The 25,280-nt window shown below is 44.4% G+C and overlaps 1 protein-coding gene across 1 annotated transcript in view; it reads right to left on the bottom strand.

The window, feature by feature from the left end:
• The window catches only part of LOC102385662 (protocadherin Fat 3), a 641,364-nt gene that overhangs the window by 17,257 nt on the left and 598,827 nt on the right, over positions 1–25,280 (bottom strand). The window contains 1 exon segment of the mRNA XM_025200838.1: positions 14,776–15,244. Coding sequence (XP_025056623.1) covers positions 14,776–15,244 — 469 coding nt within the window.

Consider the following 25,280-nt stretch of genomic DNA (forward strand, 5'->3'; position numbering starts at 1 on the left):
CCCCACTGCCCACGTCCTTCCAGGCCGAGAAGGACCCATCCACTACCACCCTCTGGGTGCGGCTCTCTAGCCAGTTGGCGACCCATTGGACTGTGTGGGTGTCTACGCCACAGTCCCCCAGTTTCCTAATGAGAACGGGGTGAGAGACAGTGTCGAAAGCCTTCCGGAAGTCCAGGAAGACTATATCCACTGCTACCCCTGCATCCAGTGGTTTAGTGACCTGATCGTAGAAGGCCACCAGGCTGGTCTGACATGACTTGCCGCTGATGAACCCGTGCTGGTTGCCCCTGAGCATGCACTTCCCTGCTGGCCCCTTCTGGATGTGTGCCAGAATAATTTCCTCGAACAGCTTGCCCAGGATCGAGGTAAGACTGACTGGCCTAAATGATAACATTAAATAATGTTAATTAATTTGGTTTTTTAAATGTCATTATCTATGTTGATCATTATTAACATACAAAGATTTTTTTAAACAAATCTAATTTTCTTTAGACATACTGCATTCCCCTCTCCTCCCCACCCCCAGCTCCATGCTCACAGAGCTGGGCGGGGAACAGGATCCCCTGCCCTTGCCCCTGCCAGCAGGGAGCTCCCAGCACCAGCTTCACTGTCATGAGGTGTGGCCTGGGAGACCCTTATCTCCCAGCCTGAGTCTCATGGTTATGGGATTCGGGCTGGCACATAAGGGTCTCCCCGCCCCACTCCCCAGTCACGATCTGGGAGCAGCGGGCTTGGGGCTTCCTGCTGCCAGGGCAGGAGGACATAGTCGTCATCTGGGCTCCTGCAGCAGAGCCCATCCTGGCAGCAGGCAGCTCCCATGGGCAGAGAGCTATCTGCCACCTCCTACTAGATGGCTGACTGGGAGCTGATTTTGCTCCCAATCTGTCATCTACACCAGTGTTTCTCAACCTTTTAAGTAGCAAGTACCCCCTAACTTCTGAAAATGTTAATAAGTACCCCAACATTAACTTTTCCAGGGGATTTTATATTTACAGACTAATGTGTGCCATATGTTAGAAGAACGGCTGTGTATATAAGGCCATGATATGACAGATGTCTGATCTGGTGTGGGTAGGGTTGCCACTTTTTACATCCGGGGTGCACAACTCAAGTATGTACCTGGGCTAGAGGTGATGCTGGCCAAAGCCAGGAGGGCTGAACACCAAATTATTACTGGGGAATTTAATTTTTTAAATTGCACCAAATTTTTTGCCATAGTTTTGAGGGTGAGAGAGAGAGAGAGAGAAAAAGAAGGCAAGAGAAAGGAGTGTTGGGATACCCACATATCCCCTGCCTGTTTTACATACCCCCAGCAGTACACATACCACAGGTTGAGAAACTATGATCTACACAAGTACTATGGTGCTGTTACTAATCCTGAGTAAATCTGCTACTTTCATTTGAAGGTAGCAAATTTACTCAGAATGAGGGAGGTTTACTGCAAAGTAAGCATGTGCATGTAGATGCATGTGCTTACTTCACAGTAAACTATGCAAATGCGAAGTTAAATGTCTCATGCAGACACACCCAATTATCCATTGTTTCTTTGCCATTGTAATAAGAAAAACAAAATGAATCTGTTCCTTTTCCAAAGACAGCCAGTGTTAATGATAGCTGCCTTCACTGAAGGCGCCTATACTGAAAAGAGTACATTTCAAATAATCTAGCAGCTAATAACCAATAATAATCAAATTATATGGTCCAATTTGCAAGGAGGTCAGTGTGTGTGTGGGGGGGGTCATAGATGTTTAACATCTTATAAAACTTAGGCCAGACATCTGGCAATCGAAGTAAGGGTATAAATGCTTAAGATTATTCATCCAGGTGTGAAAATAACAATCAATAATGTCCTGTTTCAAAAAGGATCAAAGGAAGAAGACAGAAAGCACTGAAAAAAAATGTCTTACTATCAATAATTATACAATATCAGCACTTTCAGGTGTATTTTTTCCTCTTGATTTTGCTTAATGGAATACAATTTAATAGCATGTTTCTCTCTATCAATAACTACCTTAGATGTCTTGGACCTTCCCTTCAGCTGGGTCAGAGTCCAACTTCTGCATGCCTCCAGGCCACACACATGTGCAAGCCACATGCTGCACAGCAGATATCTCCCGGCCTCCATGCTGCATTGCACCATGACGTATAGGGAACACCCTGGCCCCCCAAGTACCTGGAACACAGATTCCCTGGGCCCTGAAGGGTGTTCCCCCACCAGGGGTGGAAGCAGGAAGCAAAAGCTGGTGGTGGGGAGTGCAAGCCCAAAGACCCAAACAGCAGCAGAAGAAAGATGGCAGGGGAGGCGGTGGAGGGAACAGTTCCTGGACCAGCCGGCTGGGGAACACAAGCTAACCCCTCATGGGCTTCATACAAGCTAGACAGCCCTCAGATGGATGAATGGGTACGCTGTTCAGTAGCACCACCTTATAATAACTCTGTCAACTTCAATCCTGCCAGCTATGAACTTCACTCCTTCATTTTGACTTTGGTACCTTCCTTTCTTCCATTGTTTTCAACAAAAGATACAAGGACTCTCAAGCCAGTGCTTTGGTGCTCTAACAAAAAAAGGGAGCTATAGTAAGTGATTGCAGTTATGGTATTTTCCATCTACACCTACATTTGCTTGACACCCCCTGAGCCAAATGAGGTGTGAGTAGGGTACCATGTCATTGTAGCAGATGGGATGACTATGCAGGTAACTGCGGCGTGAGTATGTCATGTTGGTAGAAGTCCCAGTATGAACTTCTGAATTGCTGCCTATCTGCAGGCTTACTACATTATTAAAGAGGATGTTCCAGACTTGCCAATTCTTTTTAACACATCTATACTCCTGCTTCCATCTGTTACGTGCAGTACAAGTTGGCCTTCTTCTGCAACATGTATTTGCTTTTACAGTGGTTCCCAGGATGTGGTTTCCATGCTGTGCAATTAGACCTGACAAATTCAAATTCAGATGTTCAGAAATAGGCTTTCCCTTAATCCAGCCCAAATCCAGTTGTTTGGAGAGCTGAGCGATATACTGAGGCAATGGAATGGAAAGGGAGCTCTCCCTGTTTTGCATTTTGATGTATTCCTATAGACTCCAGGTTGCTTTTGAGGCCAGAGTTATCTTCCGTCAAACATGTCCCACACACCTCAATATTATTTTATCTTCTTTTAAAATAAGCAGTGACATGTCATTATTCAAGCAGTTACTAAAATGGATTTCCATATATTTCAAACAAGAACTTTGGAACCAATTCATTTCTGTGGATTTATAGTCAGGATCTTTTACCTGATCTGAAACCAGAGAATTCAGACTTTGTATCTGGAAAAGCTGATAACCAGTCACTGAAAGGTGAAAAAAAATATTAAAATGCCTAATCCATGTAGGAATCAATAAGAGTTAATGACTTTTAGAACTTTACATTGTTTTTGTAAAGCATAATGTTTTATAAGGTGCGTATGTGTTAGGGGCATGAGTCAGATAGTTCATGACCTTACTAAAACAGCCTTTTCTTCCTGCTTAACTCAGAGGGATTAAATCATTCACACCTTAATGTTTCCAAAGTGCGCCAAAGATTAAAAGCAGCACAGAAGCATTAATGTAGTTTTTTCTCATGCTGGATTTTAATGCTGTTTATGTAAAAAAGAAAGGGGGCACAGACTGAAGTGGGGGGGAGACAAAACAGTAGCTTTCTCTCATCACATTCTGCCCACACTCCTGGAGCAGGTTGATATATCTGTTAAAAATGCTCCACACTAGACTAGTAACATTGCCTATTCAGACACGCCACTTACTTTAATCAAGGCCAGATGTGTGTAACACTGTTTATATTGAAAGGAAGTAAACTGTATGTATAATTTCAGACCTTACCAGCATAAGGTTTCTGTCTGGGGCTGATAAAAACCTCAGTTTAGTATTCAAGTTTGTAATACTATTTGATTTGATTACAGTAGGGCTGTCTATGTTATTCCTGTGGCTGTTGGCTTCCTTTTATTCATCTTGTTACTGAAGCTGATACACTCTCATTTGTTATACATGAATGGTAACGCTGTCTATTGTTAAGGGTGTGTGGCACTCCCCATTTTAACACTGTGTTCAGTTTCTTTTTTTAGCAAAATGTAAGCATTTCATGTTAAATTTTTGGGCAGAATTTAAGCCACATCAGTACAGATGTTTCTGGGAAATAGGCCAGAGGCCCATTGAAAAAAACCAAAACAGAACAAAACAAAGCTCCAGTAATGTTTTTAAACAGCATCACTACCTTTGCACTCTATTTGTATTTTAGCAGCACAGGTGTGTCAGGGATATGACTTTTTAATTCTATCCATATTTGTATCAGTGTAACAGCCTTGAACATCCTTGATACAGACGTCTCAAACTTTAGCTGCTAAAATCTTAGATCTGTCCTCTCAAAAAATTCCCCCAGCTTCTCATATGTCCAAGTACAGACCAGACTCTCATCTATATGGCTAAAACACTGCTCCATTCCCTCATAACAGCACTTAGTGCTGACCAGACTGTGCGCATGACATCCTCACCAGTTAGTACATCAGCTCAAGTGGCTGATATCTGTGCTCTCGACCTAAACAATCCTGCTATTGGATCACAAGGACATCAAGAGAGTGCCAAAAGCTGGAATTTTCATTTTCCTTTTAAAAAAAATCTGGAACATTAACTAACAAAAACCTCAAATAAAAGAGCAATGTTCAGGTAGGAGAGACGAGTACTGAAAAGTTAATACATGTCAGCATTAAGATTGTTTACATAAGCCTCAGTTTGGTCACCTTGTAAAATGGGTTACAAAACAGTCTGCAGGCAAGACTTTTCAAGATATCTCTCACTGGACAACTGCATAGCTGGGAGAGCTATTGGACAAGCTTTCAGGCAACAGGTGTCTTTCCTGATGCCTGAAAGTTTGCCCAATGGATCTCTCAACTAGACAGCTGGTCCATTAAAACCAATTATAAAAAATCCTTGCCTCTAGATATTTCCTGGGATGTCACCACTAAAACTACATTATAACCCTGCTAAAACAGTCTGTAAAACAGTCTCACTTGGCGGGAGGTGAAACACTGGAATGGCTACCCAGAGAGGTAGTGGCATCTCCATCCTTGGAGGTTTTTAAAGCCTGGCCCAAGAAAGCCCTGGCTGGAATGATCTAGTTAGGGCTGGTCCTGCTTTGAGCAGGGGGTTGGACTAGATGACCTCCTGAAGTCCCTTCCAACCCTAATTTTCTATGATTCTATAAAATGAAATCACATATTATATTTTGTACTATATTTTGCTTCAGTCAATGTCCAGAAAAGACATGCTCTGCAGATGAATCAGGCCTATGTAACAAAGGACACTGTTGTTTGCAGGACCCCTGCCTAATTCAGTGCAGAAGCTGGAAGAGTAGCAAATGAGAGGGGGAACTAAAAGAGGAAAAAGGAACATGCCGTGATTAAAGCAGTTAAATGCTGCTGATGGGAATTCTGCTTTATACTTGGCCCTGCTGTAGAGCTTGTGTGATGCTGAGCAAGTCACTTAACCCAAACTTTAAATCAAAGGTGAACAGTAGGGCCAGATTCTCCTCCACTTCCTAGGTGCCTAAGTGGATTTAGTTAGGCTATAAACAGACACTGTCTTTGGAACAGGATCAGCTGTACCAAGATGTGTCCTAGCACAGCTGATCTTCTTCACTGGCATGTACAGATATCACCAGAGTCCTTGCTCCTGGGACTTCAGGAGCCTGATCCCACAAGACAATGGCCCCAGGTGCTGCACCCCAATACCAAGTCAGGAAAAACCACTGCAGAGGAGGAGGATCCACCCATCTTTTCAATTAACTGCTTCTCAGGGATTAGAGCAGCATGTAATAGAATTGCATTTAGTCATCTAAGTACACTTACAGGCTAAATAAGCAGAATACAATCCAACTCTAAATGTGTTCTCTTCCTTTTCTGGAGGCCTAGCCTACCTGGATTTGATCTGCAGAAATGCTGAGCACCAATAGATATGGCTGCAGTCAGTCAGAGCTGTACTGTGAACATAAATCAAGTTGAAGATGTCTTGAAGTGGACAACCACCATTAGCGGAATCTTCTGACCTAAATCTTTGTTGCGCCTCAGTTCCCCATCCATAACCTGCAATAATACCACCCCCTCAACTCATGAAGCGTTGTGAAGATAAATTAACTTAATGGTCATGAGCAGTAGATACTAATGAAGAGTTCCATAAAAAAGCCTGTACATAAATTTCTAATGCGGTTGTCAGAGCAGGGCTGGATTAGTGCACAGTAAATAAGACCTGGAGGCTCAATGAGTAATGAGGCTAGGATGCTAATAAAGTGAGTGACATCTATCCTGGGTACGACATGAGGCACGGTCCTGTGAGAAAAAAAAAAAGTCTATGACTGTGACTTTCAAGACTACAGCAGAAAGGTTCCACAGCCTTTTTCAGTGGTCAGGTTTGTACTCGCTGGCCATGTCCAGATAAATGTGGCTGTGTGGTATGTGTCTGCTGTGCTATGTACTGAATGTTCAGGTGTTCTCTGCACTGCAAGGGAGAAGCATGGTTTTTTTCTTTGATCCTTGGATATCCAGGAGTCAAAAAAACCTGCAGAGAAAAAAAGAGGAGCAGCACACACAGGCAGCACACGCGACTCAAAAGCAGAGCCAGGCTGCCTGAACCCGTGCTGCAGCTGCCAGCCAGGCTCTGCGCATCAGAATTGCTGTTGCAGCTCTGAGAGGCCCCCGAGACCCCAGGTAAGGCTGCTGGAGCCACCCCAGTGCTGGTCCCAGCCTTTCCTATTGCCCTTGGGGTAACTTCCCACGCACCAGTGTGTGAATGGTATGCGTGTTCCCTGGGGACAAGTAGTGGTAGTGCAAGGTGCACCACTGCTCGTTGTCCCCAGGGAATCAAACATCCATACCATGTGTGGACACAGCCATAATGTTCTGTGAATGTTGCTCTTTTTGTGTAATCTAGGGCCAGGTACAGACATTACACTTTTACTGGCATAAGTGATCAGACACAGGTCTATACCCATAACAGATCAGAAGTTCAGCACACAAAATCAGTCTATGCTTGTAACAGAACAGAAGTTCAGCGCACACGGGCTGATTCAAAAAAGGCAAAACCCAGTCTAAGATTTGCCCCCCCCCCCGACACCCCCCCCAAAAGGTGAATGTGTGCTCTGTTCACTACTGATCTAAAATATGCCACTTATAGAAAACCGTGTAACTTAGATTGATTCCATCTTGGGCTTTTTGACTGTCTGTGTAACAGGGTGACTATCAGGGCCAGGCACCATGCTGGCCCACCTCCCTATCTGGGCAGTCTGCCCACCTACACTCTCCTGCCATGCCTTGATGTAAACCATAGTTTCTCAACCTGTGGTATGTGTACCCCTGGGGGTACACAAGACACAGCAGGGGTACGTGGGTACCCCAACACTCTCTCTCTCTCCCTCAAAACTATGGCAAAAAATTTGGTGCAATTAAAAAAATTAAATTCCCCAGTAATAATTTGGTGTTCAGTCTTCCTGGCTTTGGCCAGCATCACCTCAAGCCCAGGTACATACTTGAGTTGTGCACCCCTGGTGTAAAAGGTGGCAACCCTACCCACACCAGATCAGATATCTGTCATATCACATCCTTATATACATAGCCCTTCTTCCAACATATGGCACACATTAGTCTGTAAATATAAAATCCCCTGGAAAAGTTAATGTTGGGGTACTTACTCAAATTTTCAGAAGTTAGGGAGTGCTTGCTATTTAAAAGGTTGAGAAACACTGGTGTAAACAATAGGTTGTTTATTTTAAGGCAGGAGGCCATTTTAAAGCCCAGTGCCAAGGACATATTACATGGCTCCTGACCTTCCCTTATACCGTGTCCCATGATTTGCAGATGGCATCCAAATTCCACCATCACTCCCCCCACCCCTGACTGGGCCACTCTGGCCTCTGGCCCAACTAGGCCTGAGGTGTCCTTGGACATGCCTGGGCCTTAACTCACACCGCCTTACTGAGGCCTCCACCCCAGCTATTTCGGTCAGCTCGCGTGCAGTCCTTCGGGCCATCTTAAGGCCCTACTCTACATGACTGCCAGCTGCGGCTAGTCCAGTCAGCCCACGTGCAGCTCTTCAGACTGTTTTAAGGCTGTACTCTACACAGCCGCTGGGTCCCTACTACTCTGCCCCCTCACTGGGACCTTTGGGCCTCAGGTGTCTGATGACTTACTTAGGCCCCCCTAACTCAGCCTATGGCTGTTCAGGCCTCAGATATCTGTCGATGCACCTGGACCCTTGTGGGCATTACATCCCTTTGGGCCTCCAGCATCTGTCAGCTTACCTGGACCCTGCCTCAGGCCCCACTTAATGGGCGTGGGCCTCACCTTGGGTCCCACTCAGTGGGCCTTGGCCCCTGTGCTTTTTTCCCCTCCATAGGGTAACCCACAAGACAACAGTGGCTGAGGCTTTCTAGCACCCATACTCACTCACCCTTCACTAGGGAGGCACAGGTGTGGCATTTTCTGGAAGCTGTCCTGCCAGAAGCAGCCCTACCATACCATCTAACCCCAGCAGGGTTTAATTTTAGGTCATTCGCCAGGACCAGGAACCTTCTGCCATCCCCATAGTTTTTACCCTGTCCTCCAGGTGTCCCTGAGCAGCAGCTCCAATTGGCCGATGTCCTGCCTCCGACTGCTTGCCACTACTGCTGCTGGCTTTACTGCTCGAGCTTGCTCTTATTGCTAACAGCTAAGCCATCTTCCCCAAGCAGCAGTCTCCTGCTGGCCACATGACTCCTGGCTGGGGAGTGCAGCCACCTGCAGGCTGCCTCTGCTGCCTACTCAGGCCCTCTGAGTGGCAGGAACCACAGGTGTCCTGCTGCAAGCAGGCACCCAAAGGTGCCCTGCCACAGTCTGTACCTAGTCTTGGCATTTATTAGCCATCACCCAAGTGTATCTCATAAGCATTAATAGACTTTTACCTCACAAGGGCCTTATGCAATGTTATTTTGCACATTTTGTAAATGATTGCAAAATTTATAGGCTTGCCCAAAGTCAGACAGAAAATGGGCAACAGAGCTAGAAATGTAACTCTGGTCTTCTGCCTCCACTCCTTTGCCTGCAAGATAATCTTTCTTCCTGATACAATTCAAATAGCTGTTCTTATTCCTGCCTATGCCTATGTTATGGCTTTGGTACCCTATACCAATCGCTTGATGTTAAAGCTCTAAATTCCCATACAGGTCTGTAGCCCTTCACTAATTGATATCATCTTAGATCCTGCTATCCTCCATCCAGGACCTTAACTCCCAGAGAGGTCAATCAGAAGTTCTCTGTATCGATGGGCCTTTTACCCACGGGCAGATTACTGTCTTTAGCTTCTAAGTTGTTCAAGTCATTCAGGGTCCACCGCTTATTCTGGAGAGCCAGAGAGCCTGTGACAGAAGCCTCTGGGCTCAGCCTCGCTCTGTGTTCTCCGTATTAAACTCTGACCTGTTGGGATTTGCCTTTTCCCCTTCAGATGGGACATTTTTTTTCTCTCTAGGGCTATGTCCATGCTGCAGCACTTCTGAGACAGGATGGCAGGTTGTGTAGACACACTCAAGCTAGCTTTCCGCTAAGTAGCTTGAGGACAGCAAACAGATGGCAGGCTGACAACTTGACTATTTATTTAGCTTTAGGCATGGGTTTTACCACTGGTGCTGAGCTCCACGATGCTACACCTGCACTTCCAGCCAGACCCAAGCCAGTTTTTTTAAAGCTAGCTCAGGTCTGAGCCTCAGTCAAAACAGTGGCTGCAATGTAGACCTATAATAGTGTGTCTGAAGCAAGACTTGAGGGCCTGTATACATTGCAAAGTCCTAAAGTATGGCTCTAAAATGACCTGTTTTCCTGTAACTGAGGGATAAAGCCAAAGCTGGATGGCCATGTTTTTACTGCCTGTGAACAGAAATGATAAATCATTTCTATTCAGGAAGGAAGATGACACAACAGAGATATTATTAGGGAGGTATGCAATTATTCTAAATAATTAATGTATGCAAAGTAAATTGCAATTCAGGCACGACCCCCATAGCTTCTGATATAACACCAGCAATTCTTTGATGTTGTAAGGTTTGAGCAAGCTTGGTTTGGATGTTTTCTTTTAAATTCAGCTATTAATCCAAGCTCTCTAATTTTTCTCTTAATTTCACTATAAAGCAGAATAGCATTTTTTTTATAGGGAAAGGGATCTTAAAGCCTGTGTAGATGTAGAATTTTATTTATAAAATACAAATCAGAGGACTGAATTCATTAAAATAAATTATATTGTAATGCTAAAACATTGATCATTAAGAGAGAGATTTTGACACCTTGCTTCATATGGAGTAGCACTTTCTACAGCACTTTCAACGGGCTACTTGAAAGTGCTGACCTGTGGGTCCTGAGCCTGTTATCACTGAAGTCAGGCGACAACGTTCTTTATGGGTTTTTCCCCAAACAGTAAAACTGCTGCTTCCTTTCTTAAGATAAAAATGAAGCCTTGTTTATTTCATTTCATTTTATTTTAAATCCATTGCGGGTGCTAACATCTCCGCCAGCAAATACAATGTCCTGCCATCCTTAAAAGCATGTTACAATTTGTGGTGACATAACTAGCATTTGACATGGTGTTGGGTTGTCCCTTCTATCCAATTTAATTATATGCCCTTTTTATATACTGGGAACAGCTCACACTATCAGAATTACTTTGCCTACTGGAAAGAAATGGCCCTGACTTGTAGTGGGGCTGGGCTATAGCACCACTGAAGTATAGTTAAGGCCCATTGCTTTCGAATTATAGCACTATAACAATCCTTTATTTACATATACTGCTGAGACAGTAAAAACAGCAAACAGATTTCTTAACAAGAGACAGCTGAAATATCCCCTCAGGGCACTTGCCCCTCATTGAGGCACTAACATATGCAAGCTTAAATAGCTTTCGTGCCTGGATTTCAGTAGTGAATTATCTTGACATGAACTGTTTGTGTCACTCTAATAACAAAACAGACCCAACATTCAGAACAGCATGCTTTTTTCTACTGCCCCTTTGTAAGTGGGCAGTGCACATGATGGTGGAAAAAAAGAATTACTGGAAAATGGTTTGTTAGAAAGGTTTCAATTTACTCATCATGAGATTGCTGAGCAATACTGTAAATAGACTCAAGTGAAATCAATAGAAGGAGCTGTTCACACTCGCTCCAGCTTGCTGAACGTTTGACCTAATTTAGAATATAAGGAATCTGAGCTGAAGTCAGGTATTTGTTATGTCTTTACTCCATGGGGATTTAAATAATCTTGTTGAGCAGTTTTCTAGAAAGCTGCTGCCTCTTTTGCACTCTGAATGACTTTTCTTCCCCTTTATTGGGCATTGCCCATTCTGCTTTTTTCTTAACTTTGTAGAGAAAGGGCCTTAAACACCCAAGGACAAATGTTGCAACTAATGTGTACTTCACAACACGTTATACCACTGTGGGTTTATTGCTTTTAACTGTCTTTGCACTTTCTTCCATTGATAGCAAGGCCTCTGCCTTCATTAGCACACCCTTAATCTTACTTGCTTTAAACTAAGACAAACTATGAAGCTTGGTGTTTAATATCTGGATGCAGCAGTGTTCTGTGGACCAAATTACAGCTCATAAGGATGAAGTTGTAAAGAAGGTATGTTTGCAAAGGCACAGTTCCTGGGAAGCATTCTGTCTGCAGCTGAGGGAAGGGGGTCCTCCAAAAGCTACTGTTACACCATTTAAAACATTAATTTGCTCTCCCCAGGTGCTATTGGGACACATGCCCAATGGGCTGTTCAGTTCTGTCATCACTACATCACTAGCAGTTTTCCTATCGTATGTTCAGCAAGTGGAGATAAGCCAATTATAGCTGTCTGCTACACAGAAACACTGAGTTGGAACACCACCTTTCCCCAGGTAAAAGCCATAACCTTGCTCCTGTATTTTCATGTAAAAATGTGGAAGAGCAAACTTTTTTTTTTTTTAAAGTAGGAAACAGGCACTGAAGTGTGCACATTTTGCAGGGTTGTTTTTTTTTTTTTCTTCTTCTTTTTACTGTTTTTTAAAGTGGATTTCAGTTCAATCAAATTATATGTCTGTGGAGGACCGGCACTGGAAAGCAATAAATAAATGCAATGTATCTACTATCATTAATAGAAGATTAGGAAAAGTGTGAAACTATTTGATAACTGGGAGTGGTAGCTGAGCCCTTTCAGGCAATGACAAGCTGATGCCACAAGTGAAGGAGAGGCCACAGGGACCTGAATTCAACAGTTAGACTGGATGCCAAGCTAAGAACTGAGGTGAAGGCCATCTGTTCATAACCAAGGCTCCTGGGTTGTTGAACAGAGATATCAGGACAAACCCGCTGATCTAATATCAAATCCTGCATGAATCTAATCTTGATTCATATATGGATTAGAAAAAGGCCTTACAGCCTTTGCCAGAAGGAGGTTGACGAGGAAGTCATTGGGACTCCCTGTGTGTGTGGGTAGCCTAGCTCCTGGGACTGATAGCCTATTTCAATCCCAGGAGCATAATGTTGAAAGCAACCTAAATTTACCCCTTCATTTGAGAAGAGGAGCTAAGAGCCTAGAAGACAACTAAATACCATGGGCAAAAAATCCCCATAGGGATTGACTTGAAGGTCCTGCATCTAGAACAAAGTAATCAGATAGGGCACAGACACCTAGCAGAGATAGAGGCCAGTGCTGTGTAAAGGGGCCCAAGGAGACAATGGATGCCATGCAGAGAGACCCTGGTGGCAAGAGCCAGGGAAGGGAATGGAAAGGAAAGGACAGTTCAGGCTAGAAAACCGTCCTGCTGATCCTCCTTCTCCTAGACTCTTCTAGTCAGTTCCTGGAGAGAGCTGACAAGGAAGTACCAGGCCTTGTGGGCTCACTGGGTGTTTTTCCACATTATCTGGGAGTGAAAGCAGGGGAGTGGTGCTTTACTTACAGCAGCTCTGAAAGCCACTCTACTTAAAGCGCCCGTAGCGTCTTGTGTATTCAATGTCCCACGCTTCAAAATGGTGGGGGGGAGACCCTTTAACTAAAACTAATTTAGCAAGCTTTAGTTAAAGTGCCCCTGCCACCATTCTGAAGTGTGGGGACACTGAATACACGAGATGTGATGGCTAATTAGTATGCTAATTAAAGCACATCGGAGCAGCATCCCCGCACGTCTACAGGCACCCAATAACAGGAAGTACAAGGTGATACCAGCCTGATAGGGAGAGAAAAGCCCCCATTATCCATAAAACAGTCACAGGATTATTGTATACTGGCCAAGAACACATCTCTGCTGGCATGCTGCAAATGTTGACTTGGAGAGAGTCCTATCTCACCCGTGATAAGGTAGATCTTTCTCCACACCTGTGCCATGCTCCTTCTCTTTGAGGAGATTGACAAGTGTTGTGTTCATTAGGAAACAGGCTGATGCTACCTCATCAGCTTGACTCAAGCTGTCAAGCAGCCTCAAACATAGACATGATTTGATTAAATACCCTATATCAGGGGTGTCAAATTCATCCATGCTGTGGCGGCCAGATCCAGACCAAGGGGATCCATAGAATCATAGAAAATTAGGGCTGCAAGGGACCTCTGCTGGAAACACTCCTACCAATGCAACCCGGTATGCAGTAGGCCTTCTTGGCAACAAGGGTGCAAGGGCACACTGCTGGCTCATATTCAGCTTATTGTCCACTGTACCCCCAGGTCCTTTTCTGCAGAGCTGCTGCCCAGCCAGTCAGTGCCCAGCCTGTACTGGTGCATGGGACTTTTCTGTCCTAAGTGCAGGACTTTGTACTTATCCTTTTTGAACCTCATGAGATTTATTTTGGTCCAGTCCTCCAATTTGTCTAGATCTCTCTGAATCCTAACCCTACCCTTCAGCATATCTACTACTCCCCCCAGCTTGGTGTCATCTGCAAACTTACTGAGGGTGACCTCCATCCCATCTTCCAGGTCAGTGACAAATCCATGGGGCAAGTGGCAGCTGTGTGGGGCCAGTTACTGTGGTGGTAGCAAGTGGTTTTGTGTTGGTACAGACCTTGTTTGACACCCTGCTGCCAACAGCTGCCCCAGATTCTGCTTCCCTCTACCCCACCCTCAAATTCCTGCCATGCTGAGAGTACCATGGCTTGGATAGGGCAGCTCTGTGGGCCATATGTTTGACACCCCTGCCCTAAATCTTTACATCTCATTTCCTAGACCATGAAGCACACAGTCCCTTGAGGAGGCTTTCATATCTATCCTTGCCTAGTTTATAATGGCATGGACTCATGATTTCACATGTATATATGTAATTAAATTAGGTTCTAACACACAAGAGGACTGAGGTGTTGTGGGGGGCGGGGGGCTTGGCAACAATCTGTAGCAGCTTGAGAGCAAGAGAAGGGCGATTATACTGCGCAATCTGTGACGAGTGTTAGAAATCACTAGTTTTGTTTACAACCTTTGGTGCTGTAAAGGGATTTTGAAACCCTCAACTAAGAACTGCTGCAATTCTCATTCTATTGGTTTCAATATAAATAACATTATACCAGCCTCCAATTTTCAGTGAACACTAATGCAATTGGAACGGATATCATTTGGTTGTTACTGATGAAGTTAGTAGCTTTTATAAAGTTTATAAAACCTAACAGACTTTTATAGTGTTTCTGAGACCTCTCCAGCTTGTTGCTGCATAAAAAGACTTTTGGTACAATAAACTGCATGGGAAAGATAGAATCCCCCCCAAAAAGCAAAATGTAATGCAAGGTATTTACCACCAGATGGCACACTGGTACAGCTCCCTCCATTCAGGCACGGATTCCTCTCGCATGCGTCCGGGTATAAAACACAGCCAAGCTTCAATTCAGTCAAGCCAACAACTTCTGCAAAGCTGCTGCGCTTGTTCTGGAGCGGCAGTTCGTTGTTATTCAGGACAACCGAGTCCAGGCAGCCTTGAAAGCCGCTCAGGACCTGCGTTGTCCTCTTGTCAGTCAGACTCCGGACGTTATCTACTTGCACCTGGGCTCCAAAGTAGACAGAGCTATCGGTACTCAGAGTCTGGAAGTACAGGGGGGCCTTGCGCCGCTCCACGTAGCTATCATCCAGCGACAGGCTTGTGAAATTCCGATTCAGCTCCAGGAAGACCGAGTGCCAGCTCCCATCGTTCACAGCCCTGCCAGAAATTCCCAGGATTCCCGGGCCACTTCCACAGTCCAACTGGAACCACAATTTGCCATCCACAATCTGTGAGGGGAGAACAACAATAAAAAAAAATACCCCAACAAGGCTTCAACCATTGAGCCTGCAACATTTCATAATGTGCTTCTGTAACACTGTCCTAGTACTGTGCATTGGCACTGGAAAGCACTGTAGCTTCACTGTCAGATATAAACATAGTAGAGCAAACAATCGCCCACTCTCCACGCGCCCACATGCTCTCATTTGTATGAGCTCCAAGCATCTAAATAAGTCTCATGCTAGAAGTGGGGGAGGAAGGAGAGCAGAAGCAAGCATAGGTGAGCATAAGCGGGTACTAGTGTATATGACCAGTCAGGTGACTTTGGACAACCCTCTTTGGGCATTTATACACGTGCTCTGGGAGGGGGGGACGGCATGCTTGAATTAAAGCAGCCCCAAGAGGGAAGGCTCTTGGTTCAAGAGCTCCGAGAGCCGCTCTAATTAAAGCATCCAGAGCGTCACATATATCAGCGTGCCTGCGCCAACAAATGGCAGCAGGGGTGCTTTAACTAAAGCTCGTTGAACAAGCTTTAGTTAAAGTGCCCCCACTGCCATTTTTCAGTGTGGGATGCTGATACATGTGATGCTGGAGTCTGCTGGAGTGTGGTAATTACCACGCTTCAACAGACTCGATTAATCGCTGCCCGTGTATAGGCTCCCTATATTTCCCTGCGTCTCTGCTTCCTTTCCCTGAATTTGTTTCTCTTGACAGTTTTGAATGAATGTGCCCTGGGACAAAAGCCAGTTTTCACAACATGTGGAGGCTATGTCTATGCTTGGGGCAAACGCGCTTCAGTCTTAAATGGTGATTCCAGGCATTAGTGAATTAGAATATTTACTCGATTAGAAGATGAGGTCTTCCCCCTTCCCCCCAACCCCATTTAACATAGGGGAAAAAGCTTTTCACCTTATAATCGAGCATGAGGAAATGGGGGTAGGCAGGGGCAGGCAGCTGCTGCAGCTCCAGCCCCAAGCCAGGGTTGGGGGCTGGAACTGGAGCCGCACCTGTCCCCCCCCACCCCTCAGCGGGACCCCCACCTGCCCCCCCCTACCCCTCCCCACTGCTTGAGAACACCCCCTCCTCCCCCCCGCCTGCACACACACACACACCAGTGCTGCTTTTTCCTTTTTCTCCTTCTTTGCCACCCTCCACTATACTTTTGGTCCATGCCAGCACACTCGGTCCCTGCTGTGGCCTGGGGTACAGTGCAGCCCTGCAGCAGCAGTGGGGGACCTGAGGCTGCAAGTGGAGAAAGTGGCATGGAGGAAGGGGAAACAGAGAAAGGGAGAATAAGGACAGCCTGAGGCTGTGAGCAGTGGGCGGGGAGGGGGCAGGCACAAGAAGGTAAGTGGGGAGGGGCAGACAGCAGGGGGCAACCTGCCTGCCTCTCACTGCCTACCCCACTACATGCCCCAACTGTCTGTACCATTACTGCCCCCCTCATCCCTCTTTCCCCCCCCAACCTGCAGTAGTGGGGTGAGGAGGGATGAATTTAAGATGATCCTCCAGTCATTTGATTCTATACATGGAAAACTATAATAAATGTATAATGCTTGCATACATAGAATCTAATTACTGGGGAGTCATCTTCCATTCAGGATCATCTTGTATTCAGGTAAATAGAGTATAAAGACATTTATTTAAGCAAGCTTGCATTAGTGATGCTGCAGGATTCTGCATGGTTTTAGCTTACTAGACTAATCCATTGGGATGCTGCATCTTCGTTGTTTTCTACGGGTTCAATCCCTTTTGTGACTAAACAGTAAAACTTAACTTGACAGAGGTCAGCTATATCCTATGGAGTTGACTAGAAGTCTTCACTGAGCTCTGGCTTTCCCCAGAACAATGCAAGAGCTATCACTAGCCTCTACTTCCCTACCCTCCTTCATATTTAAGTTGAGATCAACACTGCCATGTGAGAAAATTTAATGTAAATGTTTTCACAATGCAAAGGCCCACATCTTGTGTGGTTTCCTTCTTCAACCACTTCAGGTAGCTGGGTATTTATTGAAAGTGAAATGATTATTACAATTTCTCTTGCTGCTTGCTGGCAAACTGGCAGAAGAAGAGCACTGTTTTAGAAAGCAGTAGGTATTGGAGAGGAACTCAAAAGACGGAGTTCAATTCCCGCTTCAGAATTCTTGTATGAACTTGCTGGAAGTCATTTAATCAACCCTGTCTACTCAGATCTCAATATGTAAAATATAGAAAATACATCACAAGGGAGAGAATACATGACATAACCGTGAGGGACAGTGCAAGTATGTACATATGGAAAGACATGGAAATGTATGCTTTGGTTTCCCTAACCCCAAAGAGGGAATTTTTTAACAGCACTTTGAGGAAGATTAAATCCTTGGCCCCCCAAACAGCAAAGCTCAGAAAAGAGCAGGAAGGTTTGCTTCATAGGTGGCAGAAGACTGGGGCTAATGGGGTTTGGCCCCCCCAAACGTGGCTCCAGCATCACTGCCATGCCCCGCCATCACAGCACCATGCCCAGTGCCCCCGTCACATGCTCCTCCACTGCCATGTGTGGCAAGAAGGGGTGGGGTCAGGTTGACACATCCTGCACCACCATGCACCGCCCCCTGCACCCTGCCCCCACACCTCCAGCACTCCTAGCCCCCCCAAATAATATTTTATCCTGATGCCTAAGGCTTGCTGCCTTGACTAACTGTTCATCTAAAGGTTTTGTACATCTCCAAAAGAACATGAGGACCTTTAAAGATGTTTAATCTTCCCCTATTCTCTCCTCTTCCCCCTGCTCCTGAACATCCATGTAGACTTCAGGGATGGTGTCCTTTCGGGCTGTGTAAAATGGCACCATTCCCTTTTGACTTACGTTTCGACAGAACAGGGTTTCATTTCGAATTTCATTTTGATTCGAAACTGCTGTTCTGTTTCGTTTCAGCAAAACACTTCTGCTGTTTCAAGGCTGTTTCAGCGTTTTGCCCATAGGCTATAATGGGGAAGCACAAAACAGCCCAAAGCTTTGTCATTTCTAGCCTGATTTGAATGAAACTTGCAGGCATGGTAGCCCCTTCTGAGGGCATGAAGTCTGCCAAGTCCCAAGGAGATAGGAGCAGGGGTTTCAGTGAAACTGCACCTCAAAGTCTTGAAAGCAAAAAACTCATGTCACGTGTATGTGTTAAGCCCCAGTGGGGTCAAAACTGCAGGCATGCTAGACCCTGCTGAGGCCACAAAGCCTGCTAAGTTTCAAGGAGATCAGTGCAGGGGTTTGAGGGAACTGCACCTCAAGCTGCTGACAAGCAAACCTCATGACATGGGTGACACTATGTGTGTTAAGGTGCAGCAGGGTGAAAGCTGCAGGCCTGCTAGCCCCTGCTGCATCATGAAGCCTGCCAGCTTCAAGGAGATTGGTACAGGGGTTCTGGGGCCCTGCACCCCTAGCTGCTGACAGGCAAAACTCATGACATTGGTGGGTGACACTGTCTGTGTGTTAAGATGCGCCCTCACTCAACTGACACCAAGGCGGAAAGCAGGGCAGTTCAAACAATGCTGCCTCTTATGCAGTTTTTCCATCCCTCCTCCAGAGTAGTGGGATTGGAAGGGACCTCAGGGAAGGATGACAATCACTGGTCAGCTACACAGTCAATAATAAGAGCACTCCTCCCCGCCTTCCCCCTCCCTCTCCTTACTTTTGCTTCTGTTTCCCTGCAGGCAAGGCCAGCTTGAGCTTCAAAATGTTTTGACTTGCCTCGCTTTGTTTCAAGGGTGTTTTGAAGCTCTCAGTTTCGTTTTGATTTTGCTGTTTCAAGATTGAAACGAGTCAAAACAGCGTCGAAATAAAACTGCTGGCGAAATTTCACACAGCCCTAGTGTCCTTCTGCAACCTTTCCTCTTTGCATCAGTTAACATTGGCAGGAAACAGTATAAATACTGTACTGTGTAATACATAAACACATGTGAATACATGAGAATACACATAATACATATAAATACATGCGAATAAACGTGAATTTACATGTATTCACATGTATTCATGTGTAATACATAAAATACATGTGTATCTAACTTTGCATCTTTTTTACATGTAGGTTAACTGGGCTGCAGACAGTCGCAAGAGAAATCACTGTCAGAGTTAAGCAGCGAACCAAGAGCTTTGCCTCCCAGTCCCCTGTTCTAGCAGTTCATCTATGGTCAGGGCGACACTTGTGGATGCTCTGCTGAGAGTTTGCAAGTTATATGGTGCTGGCTCCACAACCCTGGTTTCAATCATTACAACAGGGCCATCCAATGACGAGCACAAAAATTGCTGGGTCACAGGGAAAGAACACAGCTCTCAGAGGCTGGAGAATGGCTACAGATAACTGTATTCTGTATAACTGTAAATGATTGCTGTAGTTGCCAACAGGATGCTGCACAACAGTGAATGAGAACTAGCACCCCCCACTCATCCTTAAGGCTCTCATACTCTCAATGGTCCAGTTCTGAACAATGTAAGCACTGCTGCTTCACTCTAGGCACTAGAAAAATTCCTTGAACTGAATGACTGTGTTTGCATCGCTTGGCTCTTCATGGTGCTTTAGCCCTTCATGTGCACTGGCACTTGAGTCTGCACTGAAGTGCAGTATGAAGAATAATACAGAAATACGTAGAGCTCCCTCTCAGATCTATCTGAGCTCTGTTCTTCCAGTCTGTCCCCTTTTATCAAGACTGGCCAGGTTGTAACTTTAAGTCTCCTCTAAGTCAGTCCAGTCTAGTAATAGCTTCAAAGTAATGTAATGGCTTCTGTTTTACCAATGGCAGTTGCTGGATGCTGGTGGCTGAGCTCTTACTAAGCCTGCTCTATCCCACAGGGACTTGCTTAAATCAGTGGGAACCCTCCCTTCACCCATGCAATCCATCTTTCTGCCTCCTTTGCACCACAGAAATGTGGCAGCAAGAAAGGATTTGACCACAGGAATTTATCATTAACCACCCTTTATTTAATAACCACACTAGACCCCAGCAGTCTGACAGAACTGAGAAAAAATTGGAAATACCTGATTTTAACACAAGTAGCCTAACTGATGGAGTTTAGGAATCTCAGCTGTTATTTTCCACTCCTTACATGCAATAAAAAGGCTAAAAAGTGTGTATAAGAATAAGTCTGGATTCACTTTTCATTAAAAAGTCTTATCTCGAGGGGCTTAAAACTTGGCTGTAAACAATATCCTTAGATTGAAACTGGGCCTGTTAGAGTCTCAGCTCAGGAGGTATCTTGATAAACAAGATGCCCCAAAGAACAGAGCTCATTGTTTTTAAATTAAGCAGTAGTTTATTTTTCCCATGCAACAAATGAGCACGCTAATTTTTCAGGTGCAGGTTAGGCCTGGTCTAAAACACAAAACATAAGGAAAAAATATATGCCAACCTAACAAACTTTGAAAAGTAGCCATTGAAGCAAAACCAGTAGGTACAATTCTTACTTTAAAGGCTTTTATTATGGAGTCTAGTCTCTCATTAATTTTATATACATAAAACTCCCATAAGACTCATTATACTCCAAAGGACCCACTATATGCACACCTATTACCGGAATCCACATAACATGTTTTCCCAGTTATCTACCTAAATAAATACAGCACCATACACAAACACTCGGGATAAATATTATATAGCTCATGTCTGGGAAACAATATTTTAAAGATTTTTATAGTGCATTTTAATACTTTACATAGCTTCCTTTTAACCTTTTATACTAATATCTTTACTGATTATCACAAATCTTCAATATCATCTGAAATTTCATGCCCATAACATCCAAAACACTCAGGGCTAGACTGGTCAAGTAGTTAGTTAGGTCAGCTAGGCCTTTGTCAGCTAGGTTTAATTGAAATCCCTACTCTGCCACAGGCTTCCTATATGAGCTTGAGTGAGTTACTTAGTGTTTCTGTGCTTCTACTTCCCCATCTGTAAAATAAGGACAGGAGCGAAGTGAGGCTATATATATTCAAGACTGTGAAATGCACACAGAATACTATGAGGGGAGCCATAAAAACATATTAATTAGTTAGATAGTTACTGACCAGGCAAGGACGTTAGGGGCTGCAAAAGCAGGAGTGGGAAAGGGCCAAAAGGAGAAGCTGTGTCTCCACCTACCTTACCTAGGGTATGGAAACATGAATAAGTTACTGTTAGGTTAGCTGGGTTGTGAATTTACACTATGCCAGAGACCCTGAGATGTCTGACCCAGGGGCAAGAGAGCACCTGTTAGCACTCTCTTACCCTTGCAAGAAGTGTGAGGTAGCTTGCCTCTCAGGGGCAGTGGGGTGAGCCACCCCCTTCTTATTGTGGGTTGAGCGCACACTTGGGCAGTGACTGTGGGGTTGGGCTACTATACTGTAAATCTGCACCCTGGCTTACCTCACAATGACTGGTTTGTGTACCTATGCCTTTACTGGATGATCAAGCAACTGTTGCCACACTCATATGTTGGAGGCATAAGGGCCAGAGAGCCAGCAACAGGTAGAATAGTCAATGTCAGTATGACCTTGGGCTCCCAAGGAAGGGCCACAAGGGCGTTCATAGATGATGTAGTCGGCCATCTGAGCTAGATACTGGATAGAGTACCTAGACAGGTGGCAGGCAGGAGAGGAAATGACTCTCTTTAATGAGAGGAAAAAATCTACCCCCCACCCTCAGGGCAAGCAGGGAGCACAGCAGAAATTGCAGGTCTCTGGGTCACAATCAATTCCTGTTGTTTTCCTATAGCCTTGTAGCTCAGGGATGCCCTGTGCTCAGGGCAGGCTTGTCCAAGTTGCAGAATGTCCTCAATTTTGAGAAATATGGGAAACAAGAAGTTAAAGCTTTGACTGAAGAAAATGTTAGCAAACATTAAGAAAACAATATTAGAGCCTGATGATCATGCCCAGTCCCTGTACCTTTCCACATATACAGCTTTTAGTCCTTCACATAATCCTCTTGACCTCAATGGAATAATTGGCTTGAATTGACGTTCCAGAAATCAACTCAAGATTGAGCTTCTGATGCTCATTTTTCCCACTTAAATTAAATCAAAAGGCAGAAGGCTCAGTTCTCTCTGCCAGCGCAGCAGAGAAAGATGCAAAATTTACCATCCGATGATAGTACAGCGGAAGCCAATTACAATGTCCACAGGTCATGCCGGCAGCCACTTATACTATGCAAATCCTATTCACTTTTCTATTAAAGACACTGCTAAACTAACTAAAGTGTGCCAGCTAGATGATCTTGGAACTATGGTTCAGTTGTGTGTTCATTAAGGCTTGTTACTTTGTTACTCCATGAGGTGTGATGACGATTTACACCTCATTAAGGCTTGTTATTTAGTTATTCAGACTACAACTGATTAATCTATCCACTTATCCCCATGCCTGTCTTAAAACCTGTCTTTAAACCTCACTCAGTTTAAAGAAGGTAAACCTGAGTGAGGTTTAAACCTGTCTTTAAACCTCACTCAGTTTAAAGAAGGATGATAGAGATTCATGCTAGGGAGATGGTGTCTCTTTAAACAGGTAATTTCTGAATAGCCTGAAGCTTCCTGCCTAAGAATACACTCTGGACATATTTGTAATATCTTTCATTACAGCTGCATGAGCCATAATATCAGTTTCTATTTGGATGTGTACCATAGCATACTATTATATATAACTCATCAAATATATGAAATGGGCAGAGAGGTATAGAGAAGGCTCCAAAGAGTGATGAAATCTGGTTCATTTTGATTGTTTCATTAAAAAAGCAAGAGGAACTGAATGAATATTGTAAATAATATCAGAATACTAGCTTGGCTAAAATGCTTGGATAACATCCACATTTGTATATCAACATAGGTAATAAAATGATCAAACAGTCCTTCTGAGACCACCTTAGGCTCACACGGTCCATCTGCAGTCACACACCATGGATACAATATGTTGCCTACTGATCTATCTAGGGAAATATTTTGTTAGTGGGATTACATTTCAGGTTTGTTTGTGTAAAACAGTATATTTAATTAAAATATTACTTGCTTGAACTCCAGCTGTACCTGGGATCATATCCAAGCTTCCATCTTATCCATTATAAGCCATGCAGTAGTAATAGTTTAAAATGTATAAAATACACTTACCCAAACCATGCAGTTTCATACTGACTGTCTGGACTGAAGAACATATGTTCACATTTTACAGTTTAACAGTTATATTTACTTCATGAAGGGAAAGCCAGTCTTTATTTCCACCCCCACCCCCCCCCGCTTAATTTTACAAAGCAAATGGGACTTACTGTTTGTCAGAGCGAAGTAAATTAGGATTTTCGGCCAAAATGGTGTAATCCTGTTAAGAGTTCTTGATTTATATTCTCTTTACTGACAGTTATTACACTAGAGAACGGAAACAGTGATACAATGTCCTGCATGTGCCAGGGAGAATATAATTGAACTATATCTCGTTTTGCCTCAAACTGTCTCATAAGCAAGAGGCACGTTTTAGAAAACTTACTTATAGAGCAGCTGATCTCTTTCAATCGATGGATGAATTGCTTCATTTGCAATAGCTGAATAAATAAGATCCTCATTATCTCAACCTATTTTAACTAGTAGGTCTTCAACAGGATGGTAGACAAGCAGCTTGTTCTGAGGAACTGATTATTCGTCCAAAAAGGATTGTGTTAGGTATATGAAAATATTCCCATCCCTTGAGTTATCATAAATGTATGAGCTTCCAAAAGTAAGCTGGCTGTTTAAACATTAAAGACCATGCTGTGGCATCAATTATTAATTAAATTACAGTAGGGAAGAAGAGGGCTTGCTTAAAAAAAAATGTGTATGGCACAACATACCCTATCTTTTGTCCTCAATAGACACTCTCACACATGGTAGCTCTGACATACTTGCATTTTCTACTCTCATTTAGGGCTTGATCCTAAAGCATGATCCACAGTGTTGAGCATTCTGGCACTAATCCAACATGGCACTTAAGCATGTGCTTACTTGTAAATACATAGTTTCATAGTTGGTAGGGTCGGAAGGGACCTGAGCAGATCATCAAGTCCAACCCCCTGCCATGGCAGGAAAAAGTACTGGGGTCAAACGACCCCAGCAAGGCATTCATCTAGCCACCTCTTAAAGACATATATAGCCCTAACTGATTTCACATGCATGAAGTTAAGCAAATGTTTATTCTACTTTACTGAACTGGGGTCTGAGTAATTAGCACAGCACAGGGTCAGTTCCCTATCTCCTTCTCTGGAAGCATTCTATATATATAAAGCGCTTAGTCCATCTGTCTGTGTGCCTGTTTGTCCGTAATGCCTTTTAAATGCGAATAGCTTGAAAACTGCAAGAGAGAGAACATTTATGTCTTCAGGGAAGTGTCTTTGCTAAACCTTAGCATTTGTTTAGTGACCATGTCAGGATGATCCCAATCAATTCTGGATGATTTCCAGAATTGGGAAAAAAAGTCAGGGGCCAGGGCTGTTTCTCCTGAGCTCCTCCTGGGAGGGTGCCAGGACCCTGGCACTGCGGGGAGAGCAGAGGGAGGAGCCAGCTGAGGAAAAGCAGGAGCCAGGCAGAAGCATGAGGCAGTGGGCAAACAGTGGTGGCCCTGTGCTGAGCTACAAGCAGGGAAGAAGGTACCCAGGGGCAGCATGGAGGAAGCCCCAGGGTGTGGGCGGCTGTTGTGAGGCACAGAGCTCACCTGCCCTTGCCCTTGCCCAGGAAAGAGAGGAGCAGGTGGTGGTCGGGTGGCAGCATGGGCAGGTCCACCTCCGGCCCACTGGACGATAGCAAGTGCAGGGAGGGATTGGTATCTTCAAATGTTTGGCCTATTTTATTTAAGTTTGATAAATATTTAATTTATTTAATAAATATAAAAAGTAAAATCGATTTGTTTGTTTTTGTTATGTGAAATTCATCCATCGTTCTTGACAGGCAATTTGCTTGTTGCCTCATATTTAACTTAACTGAAAGCCGTATTCAAATGGTAATGATCTCACATTTACAGACTTCCAATTTATCCATCTAGACCAAGGATTGGCAATCATTTGCCACCGGGGGGGGGGGGGGGGGGGGGGCGG

Source organism: Alligator sinensis, unplaced genomic scaffold (assembly GCF_000455745.1).
Source record: "Alligator sinensis unplaced genomic scaffold, ASM45574v1 scaffold602_1, whole genome shotgun sequence".
Classification (NCBI taxonomy): Eukaryota; Metazoa; Chordata; order Crocodylia; family Alligatoridae; genus Alligator; species Alligator sinensis.